The 20,776-nt window shown below is 55.4% G+C and overlaps 2 protein-coding genes across 2 annotated transcripts; both read left to right on the plus strand.

Annotated features, from left to right (window-relative positions):
* Positions 1-327: 327 nt before the first annotated feature.
* On the plus strand, positions 328-5,877 carry NCLIV_008560 (conserved hypothetical protein; the record flags this gene model as incomplete). Its single annotated transcript, XM_003880372.1, has 1 exon — positions 328-5,877. One exon carries the CDS (start codon positions 328-330, stop codon positions 5,875-5,877), a length of 5,550 nt encoding a protein of 1,849 aa, XP_003880421.1.
* Positions 5,878-8,605: 2,728 nt separating this feature from the next.
* Positions 8,606-19,207, plus strand: NCLIV_008570 (conserved hypothetical protein; the record flags this gene model as incomplete). Its single annotated transcript, XM_003880373.1, has 15 exons — positions 8,606-10,364; positions 10,800-10,895; positions 11,654-12,260; positions 12,594-13,409; positions 13,700-13,811; positions 14,151-14,291; positions 14,515-14,954; positions 15,512-15,608; positions 16,134-16,228; positions 16,745-17,005; positions 17,344-17,536; positions 17,679-17,839; positions 18,175-18,279; positions 18,693-18,750; positions 19,073-19,207. The coding sequence occupies 15 exons, from the start codon at positions 8,606-8,608 to the stop codon at positions 19,205-19,207; spliced, it is 5,076 nt and encodes a 1,691-aa protein (XP_003880422.1).
* Positions 19,208-20,776: the final 1,569 nt, after the last annotated feature.

Here is a 20,776-nt window from a genome sequence, read left to right on the forward strand (position 1 = left end):
TCTCGTTCCTCTCGCGTTCCCGGGTTTTGTGAATGACGAGCGCCTTGTCTCCGAATGCAGGGATTCGCACCCCTTTCCCCAAGGGATCGGCGTATTCACGCGCTTTCTTCTTACACTCACAGCTGAGACTTGATTAGTGTGTGCAGCAGGAGCTTTCCGTAGCAGGTGGCTCTGCTACCGCTGCTGATGCAGATTCGCAGTCCGTCTCAAGGCATCTTGCTTTGTTGCTTCACTGGTGTCTTGGGGATTTCCTTGTAGGAAGCTTCGGATTCGTCTTTGTTGGCGCACTTCCCTGTATTTTTTTTTCGCGCACACCTATGGTTCAGCATGTCCAGCATTCGTCAGAGTTTGCCGGATGGTCCCTTGCAGCCTCTGCAGCCTATCCAAGGGGAAGACGGACGATGCGGTATTGGCTTGGCGTGCCAGACCGGGAACAGAGATGAGTCATCCGCACCTGAAACGTCACGCGGAGACAGGCAAGGCCCGAGCGAGCGCTGCCCGTTCACGTGTCGCCACAGCTCTAGGGGACACGCGCGAATCGCCGCGGGGGACTCGCAAGAACGACCGACAGAGATAGATGGGCAAACGCGGCACGCGGAACGAACAGGAAAGTACGGTCCGGCAGGCACCCTTGCCGTCCCCATTCTCTTTGAGAGGACGGCAGACAGAGATCTGCTGTTGTTGCAGAGCGTGAATGCACTTCTTCGCGAGGTATCCTCACGATGTGCGCACTACAGCAAAGCGTGTCATCGCACGAGAAAGAAAGCAACAGAGGCGCGACCCCATCGGTCGGACGCTGGCGACACAGCTGCCTGTACCGTATCCAGGATGGCCATGGAAGCAGCGACAGATGAGGCAAAAGGAAAACAGGCTCTGCCTCCAATTGTCACTAGTGGATCCTGCAGGCGTCGGCGCGAACCCGACGCAGCACGTCGACTCGAAAAGGCAGCCAAGAGCACCGAATCCCATGCTGAGGGCTGCCGGCCATCCTCAGAGCTTCTGGGGTTCGCAGCACTTGAACCGAGAGACTCTGTTGGGGTTCCAGCAGATGACAGGCTCGGAGGAGATGATGCCCCTAAACACTCTGCCTCTTTGGGTCCAGCGGAGTCGGGCTCAGCTGGTTTAGGGTCGTGGAATGGCATCCCTGATTCGGCGGCGCTGCTGAGTTCTTTGGTTCCTCTCTCCATCCTAGAAACAGAGTCATTACTGCATGCCTCGGGCAAAGTTTTGAGGCTGTTATTGTCTGCTGAGAAACTCGGCAACTCGTGCATTTCCACGCCCAGTGTGGATCAGACCCCCTCTGACGTGCCGCGAAGGAACAGCCGCGAAGCCAGCAGTGCCTCGTATCGGAAGCTGATCCTTTGTTCCGGAGGGGAAAGGAGGTGCGGGCAAGCAGCGAAAGGTACGAAAGTGGACCCGCCGCGGGGAACGGGGCTACAGGGAAACGTAACGGTTTCCCAGCAGAAACGCATCTCTGGTTCGACTAATCATCCCCGTGCTCGAGAGCTGTCTCAAAGAGAACAGACGACAGGTTCTGCTGACAGTCACTCTGGAGACAGAAGCTCCAGGAGGGCCAGAAGCCGTACGCTTCGATATTGCACCAGCACGACCTTTCTCCCGGCGGAATGGTCCGAGAGACACTTCGATTGGAGCCACAACGAGCGGCCGAACGCAGAAATAACTGTTGGGGTTCCTTGCAGTGCCTCCAGCTGTTGTGTCCAGATGTCGAAGACAGGCGTTCGGTCCTGTCCAATTGGTCAACAAGGAACGACAGTCGCGGCCAGTGTAGCGGAGCGACACTCCGAGGCGAAAGCGGAGACGCTGCTCGCCTTCGTTTCTACCGCAGCAGAAGATACCCGAGAACCCGGGGAGGCCGATGAACAACCAGCCGCACCTGGGGCAAGCCCGGGACTCCTAGCTGAGCAAAGGGAAACGGAACCCAGGACCCCTCCCTTGCCTGACGTCGCCACACACATCGCCGCCTCTGCTGGTCAGGCATCTGTCTCTTCGGGGTCACCCTTGGCTTCCTCCGTGCAGAAGACGGCTGCGTGCTGTCGAGAAGAGACCCAACAGGCTTCGACATCCGCGGATCGAAGGCTGGCGTCTGCCTACCGCCCGGCCCTCCCTTGTCTCTCTCCGTTTCACGTTCTGGCGGGTCCTGAGTCCCCGACGTCCGATTCCTCGCCGTCGCCATCTCCTCTCACGCCGCCTGTTCCGCAGATGGAAGATGCACGAGACGGCCGGCTGTCTTTGGATGACATCGACACCAGAGCACCGCTGCCAGGATCGACGACTGAGCAGTCTCTCCCGCTTTCCTCAGATGAATTGTTGCACCCTACTCTTCCTCCTCAACCTCTACCCTGTCCACCTGTACCCTTCGTCCCTCCACCAACCGCACAACCTGATCTCTCTACACCAGCGGAGGTCTACCCTTTCCCTGAAGATGCGTGGCAGGGAAGTCCTCCCTTTCAGGTGTCTACTGCCTCTGCCTTCTGCTCGTCAACCTCCATGGCGTCCCTACGCCGCCGTCGACATGCAAGTGGCATGCGTTCGGACTCTGCCTATGGATTTCCTTGTCCTGTTTCTTTCTGGGTGCCGCTAGCCTGCACATCCGCGACTCCTCAGTTCCGATCTCGGTCTCCCAGAGCGCGGGTTATCTGTCAACCTTCTCGTCGCCCTCCTTGTCACGACACAACCTCTCTACGCTCCGGCACGGGACACGTCTCGCATGTTGCCGCTTCCCCTGGCGCACCCTGTTCCCCGGGGTGGCCCAGTACGGTTCTTTTCTCCCCGCAAGCGGAGGCCGATGAACAGACACGGCGAGATTCTGACCCATCCATTGCCTTGCCAATGAACGGACTCAGTTGCGTTCCGCCGGAGACAAGAAAGACGCGCGCAGACTGCAGTTTTCCTGCTCAGAGAGTTTCGCCGTGTTCTCATTCGAGTACGCCCCGCAGTGTCTCAAAGTCAACGCGTGAAGGCACAACAACAAGCACTGCCAGTGACGACAAGGGCGATGGGGCGCCTTCTGAATCTCTCCTCAGACTCAGCCCTCGGCAGGGCCCTCGCCAGCGGACGCGCAGGATCAAACCTGGTGCGGCATCTCTTTTTCGTGATGCGGGCGAACGACAGGGGATGGCAGGCGGGCGGCAGGAAAAGCGTCTTTGTTCGCAACCTGAGAAGCGACCGCAGAGCAACGGCGAAATCCCCCCGGCGCAAACACCAAAACGGAGCCGGTGGGACGATGATATTTTTCATTTCGAGGAACGATCCGTCAGTGCGCGGATAGGGCGTCCATCTAGTACCCTAATGGGAACAGAAGAAAACGGCGAGGGGACCGAGTGTGTACACAACGCCCACTCGGACGAGAAGTTCATGCCTCGTGTCGAGGATGAAATGCCGATATCCGAAGTCTCCACGAAAGTCTTCATGCCATATTCGCAAGAGGGACGTACTCGGAGAGCGCTTTCAGGATCAAAACCCCTGGAGCCGGGGCAGGAAATGGAAACAGCGGAGATTAGGAAGGTGAGCGGGGAGCGCCGAGAACCTTCAGTGGTGGGATACCCTGCATGCAGAGTCGTAGCTCGAGGACAGGCACAACGACAGACAGGGGAGTTGCCCGCGTCGGGGGGCCTCAGGCAGGACCCTGGCAGAACAGACTACGAAGGCCTGCCAGCCTCTCCGCCTACCCGCTGTGATTCGCCCTCAAAAATGAGTCGTGAAGATGTAGAGGCTCGATCTGTTTGTGAGCAGTTAACGCGAAAGGACAGCGTCGGAGAGTGGCACGAGGATCTGCGCGACGGACCTCTTTCTTTTGCCGGCCGAGATGCAAGAACTGGAGCTGTACACACTCCCACTGATACACCCGAACACGAAGCAAGGCACGGCTCTATCCGGGAGGGCTTGAGGCAGGAACGCTTCTTACGTCAACCGTACCGAAACGTGATACCGGACATAAGCACGCGCCGACGCGCAGTCGCAGAACATGCGGCCGGGACCCCTAGCGCGGCATATCGTCCATACTGTGATGAGTTTGACCTGGCTACTCCAAGCCTAGCAAGGGACGTTAAGAGTCTCTCGTTACCAAAGTGCTCTTGTGAGGCTGGGGAAGGGTTTGCCGAGGCTGTCTCCAGTGGTGATCCAGGGTGGAAACGGCCAGAAGGGCCCAGATGCCCGCAAGAGGAAAAAGGTATTTCTTCCCCGTGTTTGGGTAGCGATCGAGCTCGTTTGCTGCCGGACAGCACTCAAAAGGGCGATGAACTACATGCACTCAGCCTGGACAGGCAGCCATGTTGCAAGCTGCCGGACTCTGGTGTTCGTCGCCGAGTCCATGACTCACCTTCGCTGCGTCCATGGAATTGCTCCCCGACTTCCTCGGAAGACGCTTCAGACCGCCATCCCACCTCTTTCTACAGCATGCACTCTGCAGGAATCTCGGAAAAGACGATACCCCTTGAGAGCTACGGAGAGCCCAGGCGACAGAGCGCAGGACCGCCATATAGCAGGAAGCGGTCGGGTCAGAGTGCCTTGACGATGCAGAGATCAGCACACGCCGGTGAAAGTCCGATCTCTCGAGCACGACTTCGACGGCGCGCCGCCGCCCTGTTCCGAGAACTGGTGAGGGCAGAGGCCTTACAGCCCGACGCGGCCGAGGCACTCCGCATCGCTGTGCAGAGACAACTCTACGATGCGAAACCGAGAGAAGGCGGATCGACCGGTGTTCCTCTCTCCAGTGAAGAAGAGGAACTGAGGCACTGCACTTTTCGGCCGCAGATCAATCAGCGTCGCAGTGCACGATGTTTCCTCTCGAATGTACCGTGGTGGCAGCGCCTCTACAATGGCTACAGAGTCCCCGATATGAAGCGGGAACTACAGCTCCTTCAGGAGCACGTCGAATTCATGACTCGTCAGAATGATGACACGAGCGATGCAGAAGACGATCGCGGAGGAATCGAACAAAACAGCGAATCACCCTGGGGCGAAGCGTCTGCAGTCAGCCAGGCTAGTGGGGTTCGTCGACGATGCTACAGTGACCAGCGGAAGCTAGGGAGACGGAGTTCGGTGGGGGCATTTACGCGGGTTTCAAGGGATTCGCAACACACAGTACAAGAGTCGATGAAAGCCACGAGAAACCCACGTGCCGCTGGCTATGTCCCAACTCTTGGACACTCAGTCAGAAGCCCTATAGCTCTGAAGGGGAACGACAAGCAACCTCGAAAATGCGTTCGGTTCGCTAGTCCGACTCGTTCACCACAAGCGTGTTCAACAGAAGCTTATGAAGGGAAGATAGTGCGGGCAAAGCAGAGCCATGAGACCTTGCAGTCCTCTATACTTGACCCGGGAAGGCCAGCGACTGGTCAGTCGCGGATCCTCACCAGCTGCCTCACAAAGCCATCGGTGGCCCGCGGAGCGCTCCGCTCGAAGTCCCAACTACACAGTCCTCTGGGCAACGAGTATAGTTCCGCAGGCACGATGTCTGAGCGTGCGAAAGGTCTCGGCAGCCCTTCGGCTGGTTCAAGTAAAGAGCCCTACGTCTGCTCAGCCAGTTCGCCCTGGGAGGGATATGTGCAGCGTTCGAGAACGCAGTTGGTTCCTCCGCATGCCGTCTCGTGCCCATTAAGGCAGCAGCACGAAAGCTGGTTGCCTCCTGCGCCCTTGAAGAAGAGCTATCCCAGTCTACGAGGCATTCTGATGCGTCAGTCAGAATATCCTGAATGGGAAGGGTTGAAAGGGATCCTTCGGGGGGCGTCGAGGTCCACGTACACCCTAGAGGACAGGACAGAACCGGAGGAGTCGGGAAGCCGCATTAGCAAGGAGCTGCTTAAAACTTACCTTGGGGGCCGCAATTTTGTGCCAGGGTGGCTAGACGTGCACTAAAGCGAGAATGGCCCCATGGCAGGTTCACGATACTCGCTTTGCCGTTCAGTCTTGAGGTCGGAACTCGCCTCTCTAGAAAAGGCGCGCGAGTTCTTTAACAATTAGACACTTTGTGTTTGTCGCCGCTGCCAGTTCTGTTGATCCATGATTGCTCTTTTTTTGACAGCACACGAGTCGACGCCACAGCGAAACGGATAGGTAGCACCGGCTGACTCTTCCGCAGCCAGGCTTTCCTACGCAACCTGATTGGAAAGCCGGACTGGTTCGCAGAGAAGAAAAGAAAACTTTTCTGTTGTCGCTGGATAGAATCTCCCAGAAAAACCTCCAACAGTATGGGCGCTGCACAGCAAGGAGGAACCAGCATCTGAGGCAGAACAAAAACACCGAGATGCGGATCGTCGGTGCTATGACGGCGGCATCAGTGAGGGTCCGCCGACGAAGTCAACGTTGCAGCACTGAACCGAGCAATGCAGGAGAACGAAGCCAGCCGCATCGCTGTTGAAGTGCACCCGATCATGCGGGAAGAGGCTGAGGCTCTCCAGCGGAAAGTGACTCAACCGCGAATCGATTTTAAAAGCAAAACTCACAGGCACTGTGGATGCGAAGCAAAGATCCAGCAGGTCTGTGACAGTGCGTTCTCATAGATTAGACGCTTTAGTTTTAAAGGACGAACTTGAACTCTCCAGAACCGGTCTGCTTTCAAGTTTTCCAGACTCAGGTTTCCCCTCCGAAGAAGGCCATTCTGTTCCTCCGGGCGCCTCGACAACGCGAAGGGAGGCCAGAGGCGGAGAGGACCCGGGAGGGCGTTTTCCGTCGATGAATTCGAAGCACTCCTTCAAACAAATAAGATGGGCCGCATTTTTTGTCAGAACAAGCAGCAAACCACAGTCAAATAAGCAGTTGGGCGGTCTGTGGGAAGGGATGCGGCATGCGCAGAACTCTTTCTCTTCCACGCTGTGTAGCAAATGTTTTGCGTGAGTCGTATCTCTGAGGCGCCTATAAAAGCCGCTCAGGTGAACAGTATCGTAGTCACAACAGTGAATGACGAATAATATATTGCGTAAGACATCTTTGAAACATCCCTGTTCGATGGCATTATCGACCCCCTTATCGGAAAGACCGTGAGCAGAAGTTCAATGCTAGATCCGTTGAAAGAACCTCAACAGAGGGGAGTTGCAGCATATGATTTGCTTGGTTGTTTACAGTTAATCAGTACTAATACATTTCGAACAAGACGGTAGCACTCGTTTGTCGAGTTCCGCCAGTCCTACATTCAGGACCAGCACAACGGCTCTGATGGAACTACCGGTGCCAGAGACGAAGCAGATACGTGGGTTCGCGTTCAAAGGACAGGAGCGTCAGTCGTTTGAATCCTATCGCGTCTAGGTACGGTGATCAAAATGCTTATGCTCAGGTCCGCCATGACTTCGCCACACCTCACTGCGCGCTTCACATGCCATACCAGCAACTTTCTGTTGGGGCGTGAACTCCCACGACCCACTGCGCTGGATTCGTTTTCTCTGAGCCGATGAGTGTGCACGTTCTTTCTCTGCATCGTGTCATATGCTGCCTATTCTGTGAAAGCAGAATGAAGAGCAAGCGCAACTTCCTTAGCACGTTCCGAGACCGATGGATCAGCAGGAGCGAACCAGACACGAACTGCAGCTCGTGCTGTGCCGTGCCCGCGTCCTTTCATTACTGGAAATACGTACAGCTTTCACTTCTGGGAAACGCCCCAATTGCATCGGACCGAAAGGTCAACAAGAAGTGCCATCGTTTGACGGATTTATGAGTTTCTCATGTTTGTCTCACCTTGGAGCTGATTATGTGCTGCATGCATCGATAACGCACATGCGGCGTCATTTCCGCGCGTGCGACCAGTTGACCACCGTTCTTTTCCGTCGCGGTGTCTTTTCTTACCAGTTCGTCAGCCGTTGCTCTCGTTGTGTCGTATCAAGCTAAAGGTTTTCTTATCCGCTGGGGCGATGTGTTTTTCCTGTTTTACTCTCTGGCAGTGAGGATCCACCGAGGTTGTTCTCAGGTCTTCGGGGCTCCGAGACTCTTCTGGCGGCCCCACAATCGGACCTCACGGAATTTCCAAATCCAAATGGAGTGCGCGTTTCTATGGTTCTGTAAGACTGTCTCGTGTTCCCGTTTTTTTAAAAAGGGAAACGCGTTTTCCCACTTTATCACCAACAGGCAGATGGTACTTTTAGAGGCAGAAAAAGATTTTTGGCCCCGTCGCATGCATCGAAACGTATAGAAATGCGACCAGCGGTACTTGACATGGGAAAGTTGAAACCCGCGTGAACAATTGTTGTCTGGAAAGTGAGAGGGACCAACTCGCTGATGAAAACGGTCCTCGGTTCGTTGCCGTCGCGTTCACCGCTTTTTGTGGCGGGTGCCCCAGTTGACCCCCATTCTCATCCTCAGCCGCGTGTACATACAGCCCAGGTCTCTTGCCAGCAGCGAGATCCCGTCGTTTCCGTGTCGTTTCTCCCATCGTCCTCTTTCCCTGATCGCTTGACGGACGTTTTTCGCTTGCGTTTCTGCACAAGGCTAGACTCACCTGCACCATGTTTCTTTTCTGTCGAGATTCTGTGTCGCGGTTCTCGTATTTTTGCCGTTTCGTGCGCGCCTCACCGTGATTTCGCGTCTGCACGTCACAGTCTTCCCCGCAATCTTGCTTCCTTCGAGCTTGATTCCTGCCGCTTCATCACCTTTCAGAATGTCGGCGCTGGCTGTTGGCCAGAAAGGCCGCAAGGGTTCTCGCGCAGAGTCGGCCACGCGGCCGCGGACGAAGCAGGAGACGGAGCCTGAGGCCTCCGGCGAGAGCCGACCCGATTCCTCAGTTGCAGTCGAATATGAAGAACTTGTGGCGGGACTTCTTCCACCTCATGCGAGGTTTGCATCTGCAGCTCTAGACTTTGGTCAAGACCTGCAGAGTCACCAGTTCGTCGAGCATCAGGCGCAGAACGCCCAGGGCTCTCGCATGCTTGCCTCAGAGTGGGGGCCAGCGCTGCATGCGCTCCAGCGGTTTGCGCTTGAGGGCGCGGGGGCTGGCGCCGCGTCCTTATCTGACCAGATTCTCTCCTTGTCGGCGGAGAAGGCCGGGCAAGAGGCGGGATCAGGCGGGGTTGCAAAGGGCGAGGACGGCAATGCTCGAGAGCTTGCCGAACGGCACCTGTTATCTAGGTGTCTGCGGGCGTTGCAGGAGGACCTTGCCGAGCTTGAAGGCGACGACACAGAGGACGACCGGGAACCGGGAAGAGAGGGAGGGAAGAATCGAAGCTCAACAGCGCGTGTGCTTGCTCAGCTCCACAAGGGACGTCTGTTTCAGAAAGGCGGGAGACTCTTTACTTCCGTCGACACTGACGACACTGAAATTTACACTTCCAGCGATGACGAGCCGTCGGGTTCCGCGGATGCAGCTGACGCCGTCAGACTCCTCTCGAAAGAGCAGACGCGCCTGGACGCCTCCGTCCTTCCGCTGCGCCATGCTCTGCGCTCTCTTCGAAGGATCCAGCGTCGACGCATGCAAGCTGAACACCTGCTGCTGCAGTGGCGAGAAGACGATGGGAACCTGAAGAACCTTCAGGCCATCCTCAGCCTCTGGGCCAAAGACGGGATCTACTCTGTCGCCTCGGGGGTAGGTGAGGAGGCAGCGCGAGCGGCAGCTGCGCCGGCCGGCGGAGAAAGGCGGAGGAAGAGTTTCGACGCCTTGGGGGTGTCAAGCGGAGATTCTACCAGCCAGGAGTTAGAGCGAGACGTTGCGCACGCGGCCGAAGAAATCCGCCGAGTTGAGGAAGTTGAAAAGGGGAAAAGGGCCCCGCGGCGAGAGTTGCAGGAGTGGCGAGCTGCGTCTCGACGTCTGTTGGGAGGCGACACTTCGACGGCCTCGATCGAGACGGTTCTTGCCCAGTTTCTACCCCCGAGCAGAGCCTGCACTTTGAGTACCGACGCGTATACTGCGTCCCAGGCTCTCATCGACAACGACGAGAGGCGTCAGATGATTTCGCGGCTTGAGAAGTGCCAGAGGTATCTTCTGCAGACACAGGCGGGACGCGAAGGCGCGGAGAAGCACGGCAAGGACCTGAGGAAGAACCTGCGACAACTGCTCCAACCGCCACCCTGCTTCGCGCAACACGGCGGGGACGCGCTGCGCTGCGTCGATTGTGCGTGCTGGCTACTGCAGTTCCAGCACCTCCAACAGATGGAACTGGAAGGCACGTCGGGCCTTCTGCTGCAGCCGGTTCAAACAGGGTTCGTCCGGCTCCTGCTTCTCCTTAGTCGCTGGCCGCGCATGCAGGTCCCGTGCGCAGCTCCGCGATCCTTTAGACTCAGTCTTGCCGCAGCTCTGGAGGAGTTGCGGCTAGACAAGTTCGCGGTCATGTGGATGGGCGCCTCCGGTACCGACGAAGCGGCGACTGGCGAAGAAGATGGTCCTCACGCCGGGATGAAGGGGCAAACGAAGAAGCTCTACGTTGGTAGGTCTTTCGCTGTCTGCCGTTCTCTTTGCTGGTGCGGTGACAGGGAGAGACTCTGAGGGGCTCTATGTGGGAACCACTTTTGGGCCGCGAAGGACTGCAGAACAAACGACAGCGTTCTTCTGCCCGGCTGTGGGGAGGCGAGTCAAGGGAAAGGAACGTCTGAAGTCGGTGTTCGCGCAGCGCTAGATGACTCTCTGTCTGTGGCTAGAGATCTCTTCCTGGTTCGGTTTGGTGCGGCGTCGAGGGACATCTGCCGGTGCCAAGGCCCACGGCAGCTAAGGGCTTCGTGAGGTCCTTTGGTGACCCTCCTCTCCGTCCGTCGTTCCTGCCTACCGAGTTCGCGTCGTTCGTGTCGTTTACAGAGGCTCGACGTTTCTGTCGCGGACGTTTTCTCCAAGCTGGTCTTCGGTGTGTGTGTCTCTGTGCCTCCAGGACATTTGGGCGCCATGTACTCCACCGTTTGGGGCGGAGCATTCAGTGGGCAGTCATCGCTGACACAGGAGATTCTCCTCTGGCTCCGACAGCTGGGTCCGTTCCAACCTCTGCGACTTGCTGCAGATGTGTCGCCTCGGAGTCATGAAAGGAAAGCAGCTCGGGAGGCTATCGAGCAGAAACGACACCGAATGCTCCAACGGCAGGAAAAGAACGGTCTGCATTATGTCCTCCCGAGCTTCGCGGAGTCCGATGTCACGCTTGGAGGGAAAGGAGAGGAAAAGCGAGGAGACGAAAGGAGTGGTCTCTCTCTCGGAGCATACAGCGCGTCGCTTCTCTCTGGAGGTACAAACGAAGAGATCGATTTGGGCGCAGGACTTGTCACCGGAAAGTGCTTCACCGCTTTCCCAGCGTAGCGTGATGGCTCATCCCCACCTTTTGGGTGTCTCCAAGTCGCCGTGGGATAACCCTGGGGCAGTGACAACGAAACTCCTCTCGGATGGCCGGTGCTTGGTAGATAACTATAAATGCAAGCGCAGACTGATGCGTGTCTCCATCAGCCTCCAGAAGGTCGATCGTCGGGGCACATCCGCGCCGTCCTTCCTCATGTCTTCTCTTCACGACATGACGCGGCTCCACGTTTCCCAGCAAACACATCTGCACTTGTCTGTGTCGTGCTTGTCCAGGAGATCCAGTAGACCACACGGGCTGTGTTCCGACGTAGTTACATTTTTTTCGTCAGACAGAGTGTCCTCAGCCTCGGCTTGCTCCCCACTCCGTCTACGGCTAGTTTTGCGGTCTCGTGTGTGCGTACTTCCTTACCTCTCTTTCCCGTTCGTGTCCTGCCTTTCCAGGCGACGGCGACGGCCTGCACATGCACACAGACGCAGACAGCACAGAGACAGAGGGCGAGGCAAACCACCGCCGGGAGGTAGCCCTCGCTCGAAAGCGGCAACCGGGATTTCGGGTAGGCGTTGCAACGAACCGAGAGCGGTCGCACAGGAGCGAGGAGGGCGCAGCGTTCGAAGGTTCCTCGTCGCGCCGATGGGGTTCGGGAAAGCGAGGGACAGAACACGCTGGAGAGGCCGATCTGGAGAAAGGGTTCGCGTATCTTGGCGGGGGATTCACGCACCTAAATACGTCTTGGTCTTACATGCCTTCGAAGCGTCGCCTGACGTACCTGCCTTCTCCCGATTGCACAGCTGAGACTGGCACGAGTGTACGGGGAGAAAATGAGCAGGATGATGAGGATGGAAAAAAGCGGAAGGACAGTCGGAAGCCTCAAAGCCGGGACAGCGTCCCAGAGGGAGACGCGCAAGCAGGATACCGAACGACAGAGACGCTCGGAGGAGGCTCTCTGGAGGGCGGTATCACAGGTGGCGACGCTTCTCCTTGGGTCATGGAGTTGAGCAGCAGCGATGAATCGGTTCGGGCTTTTGTCAGCGATGAGGCAAGCTACAGGTGAGTTTTCACGGGTCTTTCTGTGAGAACGTAACTCCGAGTTTGTGCTTGTGCTGACGGTTGCTAAGGGCCGATTGTCTTTGTGTGGTAAGAATAGTTTATGGTTTGTTTTTTCCGCAATCCAACGACTCCAGAAGGACTCTTGGTGGCGAGGGGGAGCTCCGGGGCGGCGCCTTTTCTGCACTTTGTTGAGGCGTATGCGGTGTATAGACGTAGCCTTGAGGGGCTGCTATTCCCCAAGAGCACTGCGGTGACGCAAGTGCGTTATGATAGGGATCTTGTTGACGCTTGGTAGGATTGGTGGCAATCTGGTTTGTTGTCGTTTCTGCTCAGACGCCGGTTCCGTTCCTGGCGTAAGCGGCAAAGTCGGAAAGCCGGCGTGAAGGCGTCTGTGGTGTCTCGAACGTTTGCTAGTGCTACGGGATCTTCGGCTGGCCTGCTGACATGTCCGCGCGATGAACCTATGGATGAGGGTTGGCAGGGCCACGTGCTGAACGAATTTCTCGGGCGTTTGGGTCCTGGAATCTCTCTGTCCCGGTACACCCAACTCGCGAATGCGGCGGCAGCCGGTGCATCAGCTCTTGCTTCCGCCAGCCGCCGGAAGCGTGGAACGCGTCCTCGAAAGCGGCCGCTAGGTGGATCTGAGGCATCAGGCTTTGTGCCCGAGTCTCTAATATCTTCTGAGCAGGCTTCAGCTATGCGCGAATTAGAGGATTTGCGCCCGAGGCCTATGTGGAATGGGGCAGATATCTCTTCAGGCGGGTCAATCGGGTCGTCAGTCTTCAACCTCATCTCAGAGCCGAAGAAACTTTGTCGCCTGAGAAGGAAGCCTCGAGTCCGCTCCGTGGAATCCAGCTGGGATCTGCACAAGCCGAAGCTGTCCCTGAATACGTCAGAGCACGGCGGTGGTTTGACTAAAGGCTCGAAGCAAACTGACGAGAAGAAACAAACTTCAGCTTTTCCCTTTGGTTTGGTGGCAAAGGGACTTTGGGGCGGCGACCGCGGAGCTCAGGCGAGAGGGAAGACGAGCTTGGAGACGAGAGAAGTTCAGTTGCTCTGCGTGGATGAATCTGAGGTCCACACGCGATTGGGGAAGACAAAGCTGTATCAGCAGGTTCTGCATGGAATGGAAGACAAACTGATTGGGAGGTAAGTTGCGTCTCGGGATACACACCTCCAGCATGCGTTTCGGGCTGCGTTTGCCCCCCATGAAACGACGGTGGAGTGCTGACTGGAAAGCGATGCACGTTAGCAGCGGAGTCTTTTGCGTTGTGCGGCCTCAAGTGACGTTAGCCCTCCATGCCAACAAGTGCGCGTTTTCCTGGGCCGCTTACGTCTGATTCGTAACCCTACTATGACATTGAAAGATTGCATCTGGCGCGCGACACGCGGGGAGGAGCTGTTTCACGTGACGCGTCTGTCTTGGGGACCTGTTTCAGGCGAGAATTCTACGTGGTAGTCGACGAAGAGAGCCGCGAACTTCGTGTGATTCCTGCTGGCCGCCTCGTGTTCTTCTTAACAGAAACGCCTCGACAGAGACAGGAACAGTTCGTAAGTTTCCAGTGTGTCCCTCTCGCGCGGCGATGCATGCCAACGTGTCTTCGATCGACATATGCATCTTTGCGTAACGCTGTGTGTACGCGTAGCACGGCCACAACTGCAACCGCAGACAGTTGCGACTACCCAACGCGTATTCTCTTCGAAGTATTTTTTCTTAAGCCAGAAACAACAAAGTCGAGTGCGCAATTTTCCACGAGCTGCGGTCAGGTGGGAGGTCGCATGTGTGTGAAGGCCTCATCGCTCCAACGCACTCTGCGCATTCACCGCCGTTACTGCTGCACGCTGTGTATGCTGCTTTCTGTGGGCGCACTGTGCTCCGTTTGTTGTCAGCTGTCGCGGTTGTTTGCGGATCTTCGGCGACGGTCCAGAGGGACTTTCTTGCAGAGTCTCCTGAGTAAAAGAAGAAACGCACGGAATCTGCTCCTGATGAATGCAATGATCTGGCAGACCCAGCTCAAACACGTGAATAAGGTGAGGCGTGGGAAGACGATGAGCAAATGTCAGAGATAACCTCTTGGCAGTAGCGCTCTGGGTTGGTCACTCGTAAGAAGCCCGTGGGACACTCCGTCTCCTAGAACGACGCGTGTGACGAAAGCCAGCGATGCGCCTTCGTTGCTGCCGCCTGTCTCTTGCGGACTTTTTTTCATTTTGTTTCTCTTCGTCCGGTCCGAATCGATGCTGTCTTTTTTCTCAGGCACGTCTCTGTCTTTTGCTGGGTGGCTACTGGCGTGACGCTGCCTTTGCCTCGGCGAGTGCTCCACTCACAGAACAGCACCTTCTCCAAGATTTCCTCGCTGTAAACGGAGCGTGGCTTTCGAATCTCTTGGAAAACTCATCGACGGCGTCAAACGAGATGCACTCCGGAAGCGTCCACAGTTCCTCGAAACACAATTCAGCCCGACAGCTGATTGCGGCAATTCGCCGCCGGTGGTTACCTGCTGATCCAAACGCACGTCGGGCACGCGAAGAGAAGTCTCTGGGTACTTTCCAGAGAGACACTCCAGCTGTCAACTCAGCCGCTGCGCACATGCAGCTTCCATCTGAAATCCTTGTGAGAATCGACGAGGCCGCTGAAGACGCTGCGATAATTGCAGGCGCAGCTGTCGCCGCTGCGGATCGAAGAACCCGAGACATGTAAGGCAAACCGGGGACAGGAGCGGGGAGGAAACTGGGAACAGACAAGAGCGGAGAGAGGAAGACGAGATGGTGTCGATGTCTACTGTCAGGCGCACCACCCGCGCCTCTCTTCTGGGCAGTCTGACCCGGCAAGTAGCACTCAACGTTAGCAGCTTTTTCATGGTTCCCCGTTATGCTTCTTTCGTGTGAGCGGCTGTGCCGGTGTTCGTACTGCAGGGTCACGAGAACCTTTCTCCCAGAACTCCTCCTTCGATATATCCAGCGCATTTTCCCCCTCTTCGTGTAAGTTCTTCAGTCTGGCGTTGCCCCCGTGCTCTGCCCATTTCCTCGCACCACGTCTCGGAAAGGATCCGCACTCCGCCAATGATATCAGCAGGGCGTAAAGGCTATTGAAGTCGCTGTCGCTGTCTTCATAAGGGTTAGACAGATTTGGATGTAGAGCAAACAACGACCCGGGGAGGGGGGTTTCAGGGTTATAGGGGAGCTTGCTTGACTGAGATTCGTTTTGAAATCTGTGTGCCTCGGTTTCCATTCTACTTTTGCTCCCCTTCCAGCAAGGTTTACCTGACAGCCCGCTGTGTCTACGCCTTGCAAAAGAGGGAGGAGCAAGCATTCACGCGACGCATGCGCCAGGTGGAGAATACTGGAACTGTAAGTCTCTCGAAAACAGTGCAAACGATTCGTCGTCAAACAGATGCGGGTATTGTGGCTATCCCAGTACCTGTCATTTACTTTCCTGTTCCCGCTTTTCAGCACCAGCCGACCCCTGGGGCTGAGCCCACACTTTTCGGCACATGAAAAGTTGGGGCTGTTCTGTCGAGCAGCAGCATGGCCAGGACGAGTTCTCGCTGGTAGTGCGGTGGCCTTTAAACAGTTCAACCCTATGTTATTTCACTCAGTTATTCAGTGTTAGGTTTGATATTCTGTACCAACCTATCTAAAGTCGTGATGTCTTCGTCGTTTATACGTGTTTGAATTGTTATGGTTTTTTTCATGGTCAGCGTACAGCTCTTCAACGTGCAGATGGATCGCTTTTTTAGGAGGCGAGCGAGAGTTCTGCGGGCTGCATCATACACTCATACTTCGACGTCCGCGGTGACACACCGCCGCAGGTTCCGTCAGTTCAGAGGGAATAATGTGTTGCCTTGCGTCGTCCTTTGGCTCTGTGTGCTGCAGAAGGGGGGTTCTGCTGCTTCTGCGAGTGTCGCTGGAGGCTTTTCCGCAGACGTTCTCCGAAGTCAGTATAATGCCTTCACGGCTGAAGTGGGAAGGTAAGAGTCCGGGGTCAATCAGATCTTTGCCCAAGAGCCACCTGTACACGACGAACCGACTCCGGTCAACTCTTTGTGGTGAGAATTCGGCACAGACGGCACGACGTAGCACCCGGCCCCTTCGGGTCGAGCGACTCGACTGCCTGTCCCTCGCGGATTTCTTGTTTGCTAGCAGGCTGAGGCTTCTGCTGTAAGGGTGGAACGTATGGCCAGATAGAAACGGCGAGCGATTGCTTTCCGCAGCGTTCAGGATCTTCGCGTTCACCCCCTGATGCGCCACGACTGTGTCAGTTTCTCCATGTCTCTTCTGTAGTTTTCAATGCTAGTAGACAAGACGCACAAGTCTGCACACTCTTCGGGTCTTTCGAATGAGCGAACATTGTACTGTGGGAAACGGGAGGGCGGGGAGTGAGAGCTAAGCTAGCCTCTGTCTCACTGTCTTGTTGGGGACCCCTTTGATCAGTGTAATGTCAGACTTGATTGTGTGTATGCATGACTTGCGCTTCTGCACCGCAGCCGCAGTGCGGCCTTGAAGGGAGATTTCGAGACGCAGGACGCGGGAGCAACCCTTGAGGATCGCTTGCAGGAGATGCTTCCTCCTTTCAACGCGTCAGCCGTCAGTCGTGAGGAACTCTTCGACGTTGGAAACATTTTCCCCGTTAACCTGGTCCAGAGCGAGGAAGGCGCCTACAACTCCTTCTCTGCCTCGCCGTTTGCCACCCTCGTAAAAGGTGGCAGTCGCGCCAGTCAAGTCGACCTCGTAGCGATGAAGGAAAGGTATACTTCAGACGTGTTTGCTGTTCTGTAGGACTCTGGTGGAGTGCGTGCAGTGTTCAAGCAGATGATTACTGTGATGGAGTTTAACCGTCGGTTGGACAGAGGTGGACAGGGGGAATGTGCGGGGGAACCGGCTTTTGCCTCCTGTTGGGCACATCTGGCCATGAAAGTGAGACGACGTCGTCTCCTGAGCGAAGTGGTATCCAACAAGCATATCGGCGTTTTTCCACTTAGTGAGAAAGAGTGATTTTGAGGTGTATTTTCCCCGTTCCTTGTATGTCCGTGTTGCGTCGCGAAGTTTTTTTCACGCAGTTGCCTGTGGATTTTTTGAAATGCAGCTGGGGCACTTTCGCCGTGGACTTTGCTTGCTACGTTGCCCACGAGCGCCGCGTCCGCCAGGAGCAAGCTAAAGGAGGAGGCCCGCTTCTGTCTTCATTCTCTGTCGACGATTTTGCTCGGCTCACTAAAGTTCTACGATGTCTTGTAGTGTTATACTCTCGTCAGAATAAGACATTCTCGGGTCATGCCGGGGTAAGCACAAGTTAAGTGAAGATTCGGTAGGCAGTGTGAAGGGGCAATATCCTTTAGCGTGCGGAAAGAGGGATAGATCATCGTACGCGGATTTATGGTTGTCGTATGTCATCGCTTATTGGCTGCGCCCACTTCTTTGCAGCTTAGCAACATATTTCGCGTCCATCTCGGTCGTGAATCTGGCGACACTGCAAGCACTTCTTCCGACGTCCCGCCTCTTCCAGTCATTCAGTGGATTTCCCGAACATTTCTCCAGCCAGACGAACAGGAGCAACTCATTCTTACGAGAGCCAAGAAAACCAAGTACGTTATTAACGAGCAATCCACGTGGGCCTTCGTAGTTTGCCATCATTTCGTGCATTCGCTCTGTTTTTGGAGTCGGTCATTGCTTGTCAACATTCCACAGTGTTGCGTTGCTTTCCTTTCCCTGTAATGTGAATAGCCACTTATTTTGAAACGGAGGGCAAAGCAGATACTAATTTTTCTCGCGCTACTCCACAGCTCGACTGATTGTCGATAGTGTAGCAAGAGTAAGGAGCAGACCTCGCGTCCTGTAAGAATCGGAACTGCTTTCGTTCATTCTGCCGCTATTTTCTTTTTGTGGGTGCTGGGTGTCCGATCCTCGTTGCTGGTTGCAGGCTTTTGGCAACAATCCTGTGGATCTGCGTGGCCACGTCGAATGACTGGAAGTTCGACTTCGAAAGCTTGTTGGTGCACGAATGGAAAGGTCGTTACGTTTCAAAGTGAGTTCTGCATTTGTGAGCGAAGCGTGTGCAGCATGCTTTTGTGCACACATTGCTATCTATGTAGTGTGATATTGTCACCATGCGCTGACCGCTTTTCGCCAAGCGAAATGACGCGGACGCCAAACTCGGGTGCCAGCTCTCGTCGAGTATCGTGCTCTTATTTTGATAGGTGCATCATGTCGGATCCGTCATTCGGTTCGTGGATGTTTCGGAATGAATCACGTCGGTTGGCGGCCCCACAGTGTGCAGATCCATACCTTATTGTCTGGAGAAGTGACCCAATCCACAAGAGGGAAACTGGAGGTGGAGCATGATTCAACCACATTTCATAACAAAGAAAAAAAACAGGCTGACACTCGTTAGTCGCACACATCTAAAGCTCATGTGTATTCCTTTATTTGTTTCTGCAGCTTTGAAGCATGCGCCTCTCTTATTGGCTTGAAACACACAGGAAATACCTCGAAACCGGTAGGTTTACGTTGTACAGTTGCGCACGCGAACTAAAAGTGCATCCAGCTTCGATCCTCACGCAAAAAATCCGCAGACTTGAACAATTGTCCGGAGCATGGTACTCGGCGTCGGTCTCTTGCTGCGCGAGAAATATTCGGTGAAGCAAGTTTGTGATATTTGTGACGCCGTGTCGCTTTGTCCCATCTTATCTGTCGGGCGGAGCGCTTTGGCGTGAGTGTCGTGAGACAGTGCATGGATTACCAGTACCACTGCCAGATGAGACGCCAAGTCAAACTCTAATTTCAACCGCGTCTCGTCTGCCCCGTGTCTGTTTCCGCAGCGTGAGTACCGACTTCAACTCCCCTGCCCCCTAACAACCGGCGAGTCGAAGGAAGCAGCCCGTCGTGCCCGGACTTTAGCCCCTATCCAGTCGCTCCTCGGCGACGACAAGAAAAAGCGACGCCGAGGCCGTTAACCCGATGGACGCACGTGGCACATTTCGTATCCCGATTCTGTGTTTTGTGGGGTTGAGAAACAAATGAGAGACTTCTCAGGTGGGATATAAGTGCTTGCCACCCCAAAATCACCAGTCTTCTCGCCTTGTAGAAATGACGACACCCTACACCGAGCGTCTTTGCCGAAGCTACGGAGCTGAGGTCAACCGAATTGGGCAAGCGTGCAAAATCAGACCGGATTTTCCTAGCCAGTCCAGGCTCCCCTCAAGAACGGCCGCTCTCTACGCGTCATGTGGCAAACCTATTCCCAAGATTGACTCGTCCCATGTCGTTGTCAAAATACGATATACGTGTGGCGGTGCCACTGAAACGGGCGCTCTCGCTGTCTCTGCTGAGGCGAGTGTTGTCGTGGATCGACTGTGTGCTGAGTAGTCAAATCGAGATTTCGCGTTGCCGTGACGCATGTTAGCGCAGCATTGTTTCACCAGCACCGCCAGTCGTATTTGGCAGCTATGTGGAGGCGGCAGTAGTCAGCTACAAGTCACGCATATCACAGGCAGTTCCCTTGATTCCAGAAAGGAGAAACTGGAGTGTCTCTGTTTGCTGCGACCCAAGCGAATGTCCAGCAACTGACTGGGTCGAAGTTCCGAAAAACGAGGACAGCCTCCCGGAGTTGTGGAGAGACAAAATTGCTGGGGTCTTAGTATGTCACGAAGTAAACGAAGTTCGTGCCCAGGGTAACCTAATGCGCATAGAACGTTTGACGCAGCCCGGCCGCTGTGAGTCGCTGCTGCTATCAGGCGCACCATTCGACCCGTCCGTTGCACCCCAACAAAATCCGGAGCTACAAACGAACGCCAACGCAAAAGTGAAACTGCTGCGATGTAACAAAGACCTGAGAAAAAAGGGGCGACATATCACCTGAATTGACTTCGCAGCCGAACGATGCTAATAGAGATCCCATTAGCGATTGTGTGACGCGTGGCATATGCATCTATTGATTGAATGTGGGTTCAGTTGGAGTCTAGTGGCGTGTTGTGGACAACCCTCACTTCCTGCTATAGTCGCGGCAACTGCTTTCTGTCATTCCTCCATGCCGTTCAGATATGACATGAAAGAACATATTTGCAGGGGTATTCTCAAAAATCATTCGGTGGCCAAATACGTTGAACCTCATAACGGGTCGCCCGTTGTCGGCCCAGATATGCGCCAAAATCTGTCGCCAGCATCAGGGAATCGCACACTGCATGGACGTTTTTAACCTTCCACTACCACAGTCATGCATCAACGCTACGGTACTAACGGGAACTCGAGCTGTCAGTTCGGCGATTGTCAATTAAAGATGCCCTCATCTCCTTTTTTACAGGACGGATCTCGGTACCGAGAGCCATCTGTTGATCTCATCGCGAGGGAGTCAGGCAGAGAGTGGCAAAAAGTTCAGGGGGAGTTTGAACGTGTTTTGTTGTACGCATGCAAGGTTAGATCATCATATGAACCGGCGTGAGCATTTTCTGTGTTGGGGCCGCCCAATCTAGTATCCACGTGCTGCCCCCCGTTCATCCCCCCCTCCAAGAACGATGAGCGATTTT

Source organism: Neospora caninum, chromosome III (genome assembly GCF_000208865.1).
Source record: "Neospora caninum Liverpool complete genome, chromosome III".
NCBI classification, from domain to species: domain Eukaryota; phylum Apicomplexa; class Conoidasida; order Eucoccidiorida; family Sarcocystidae; genus Neospora; species Neospora caninum.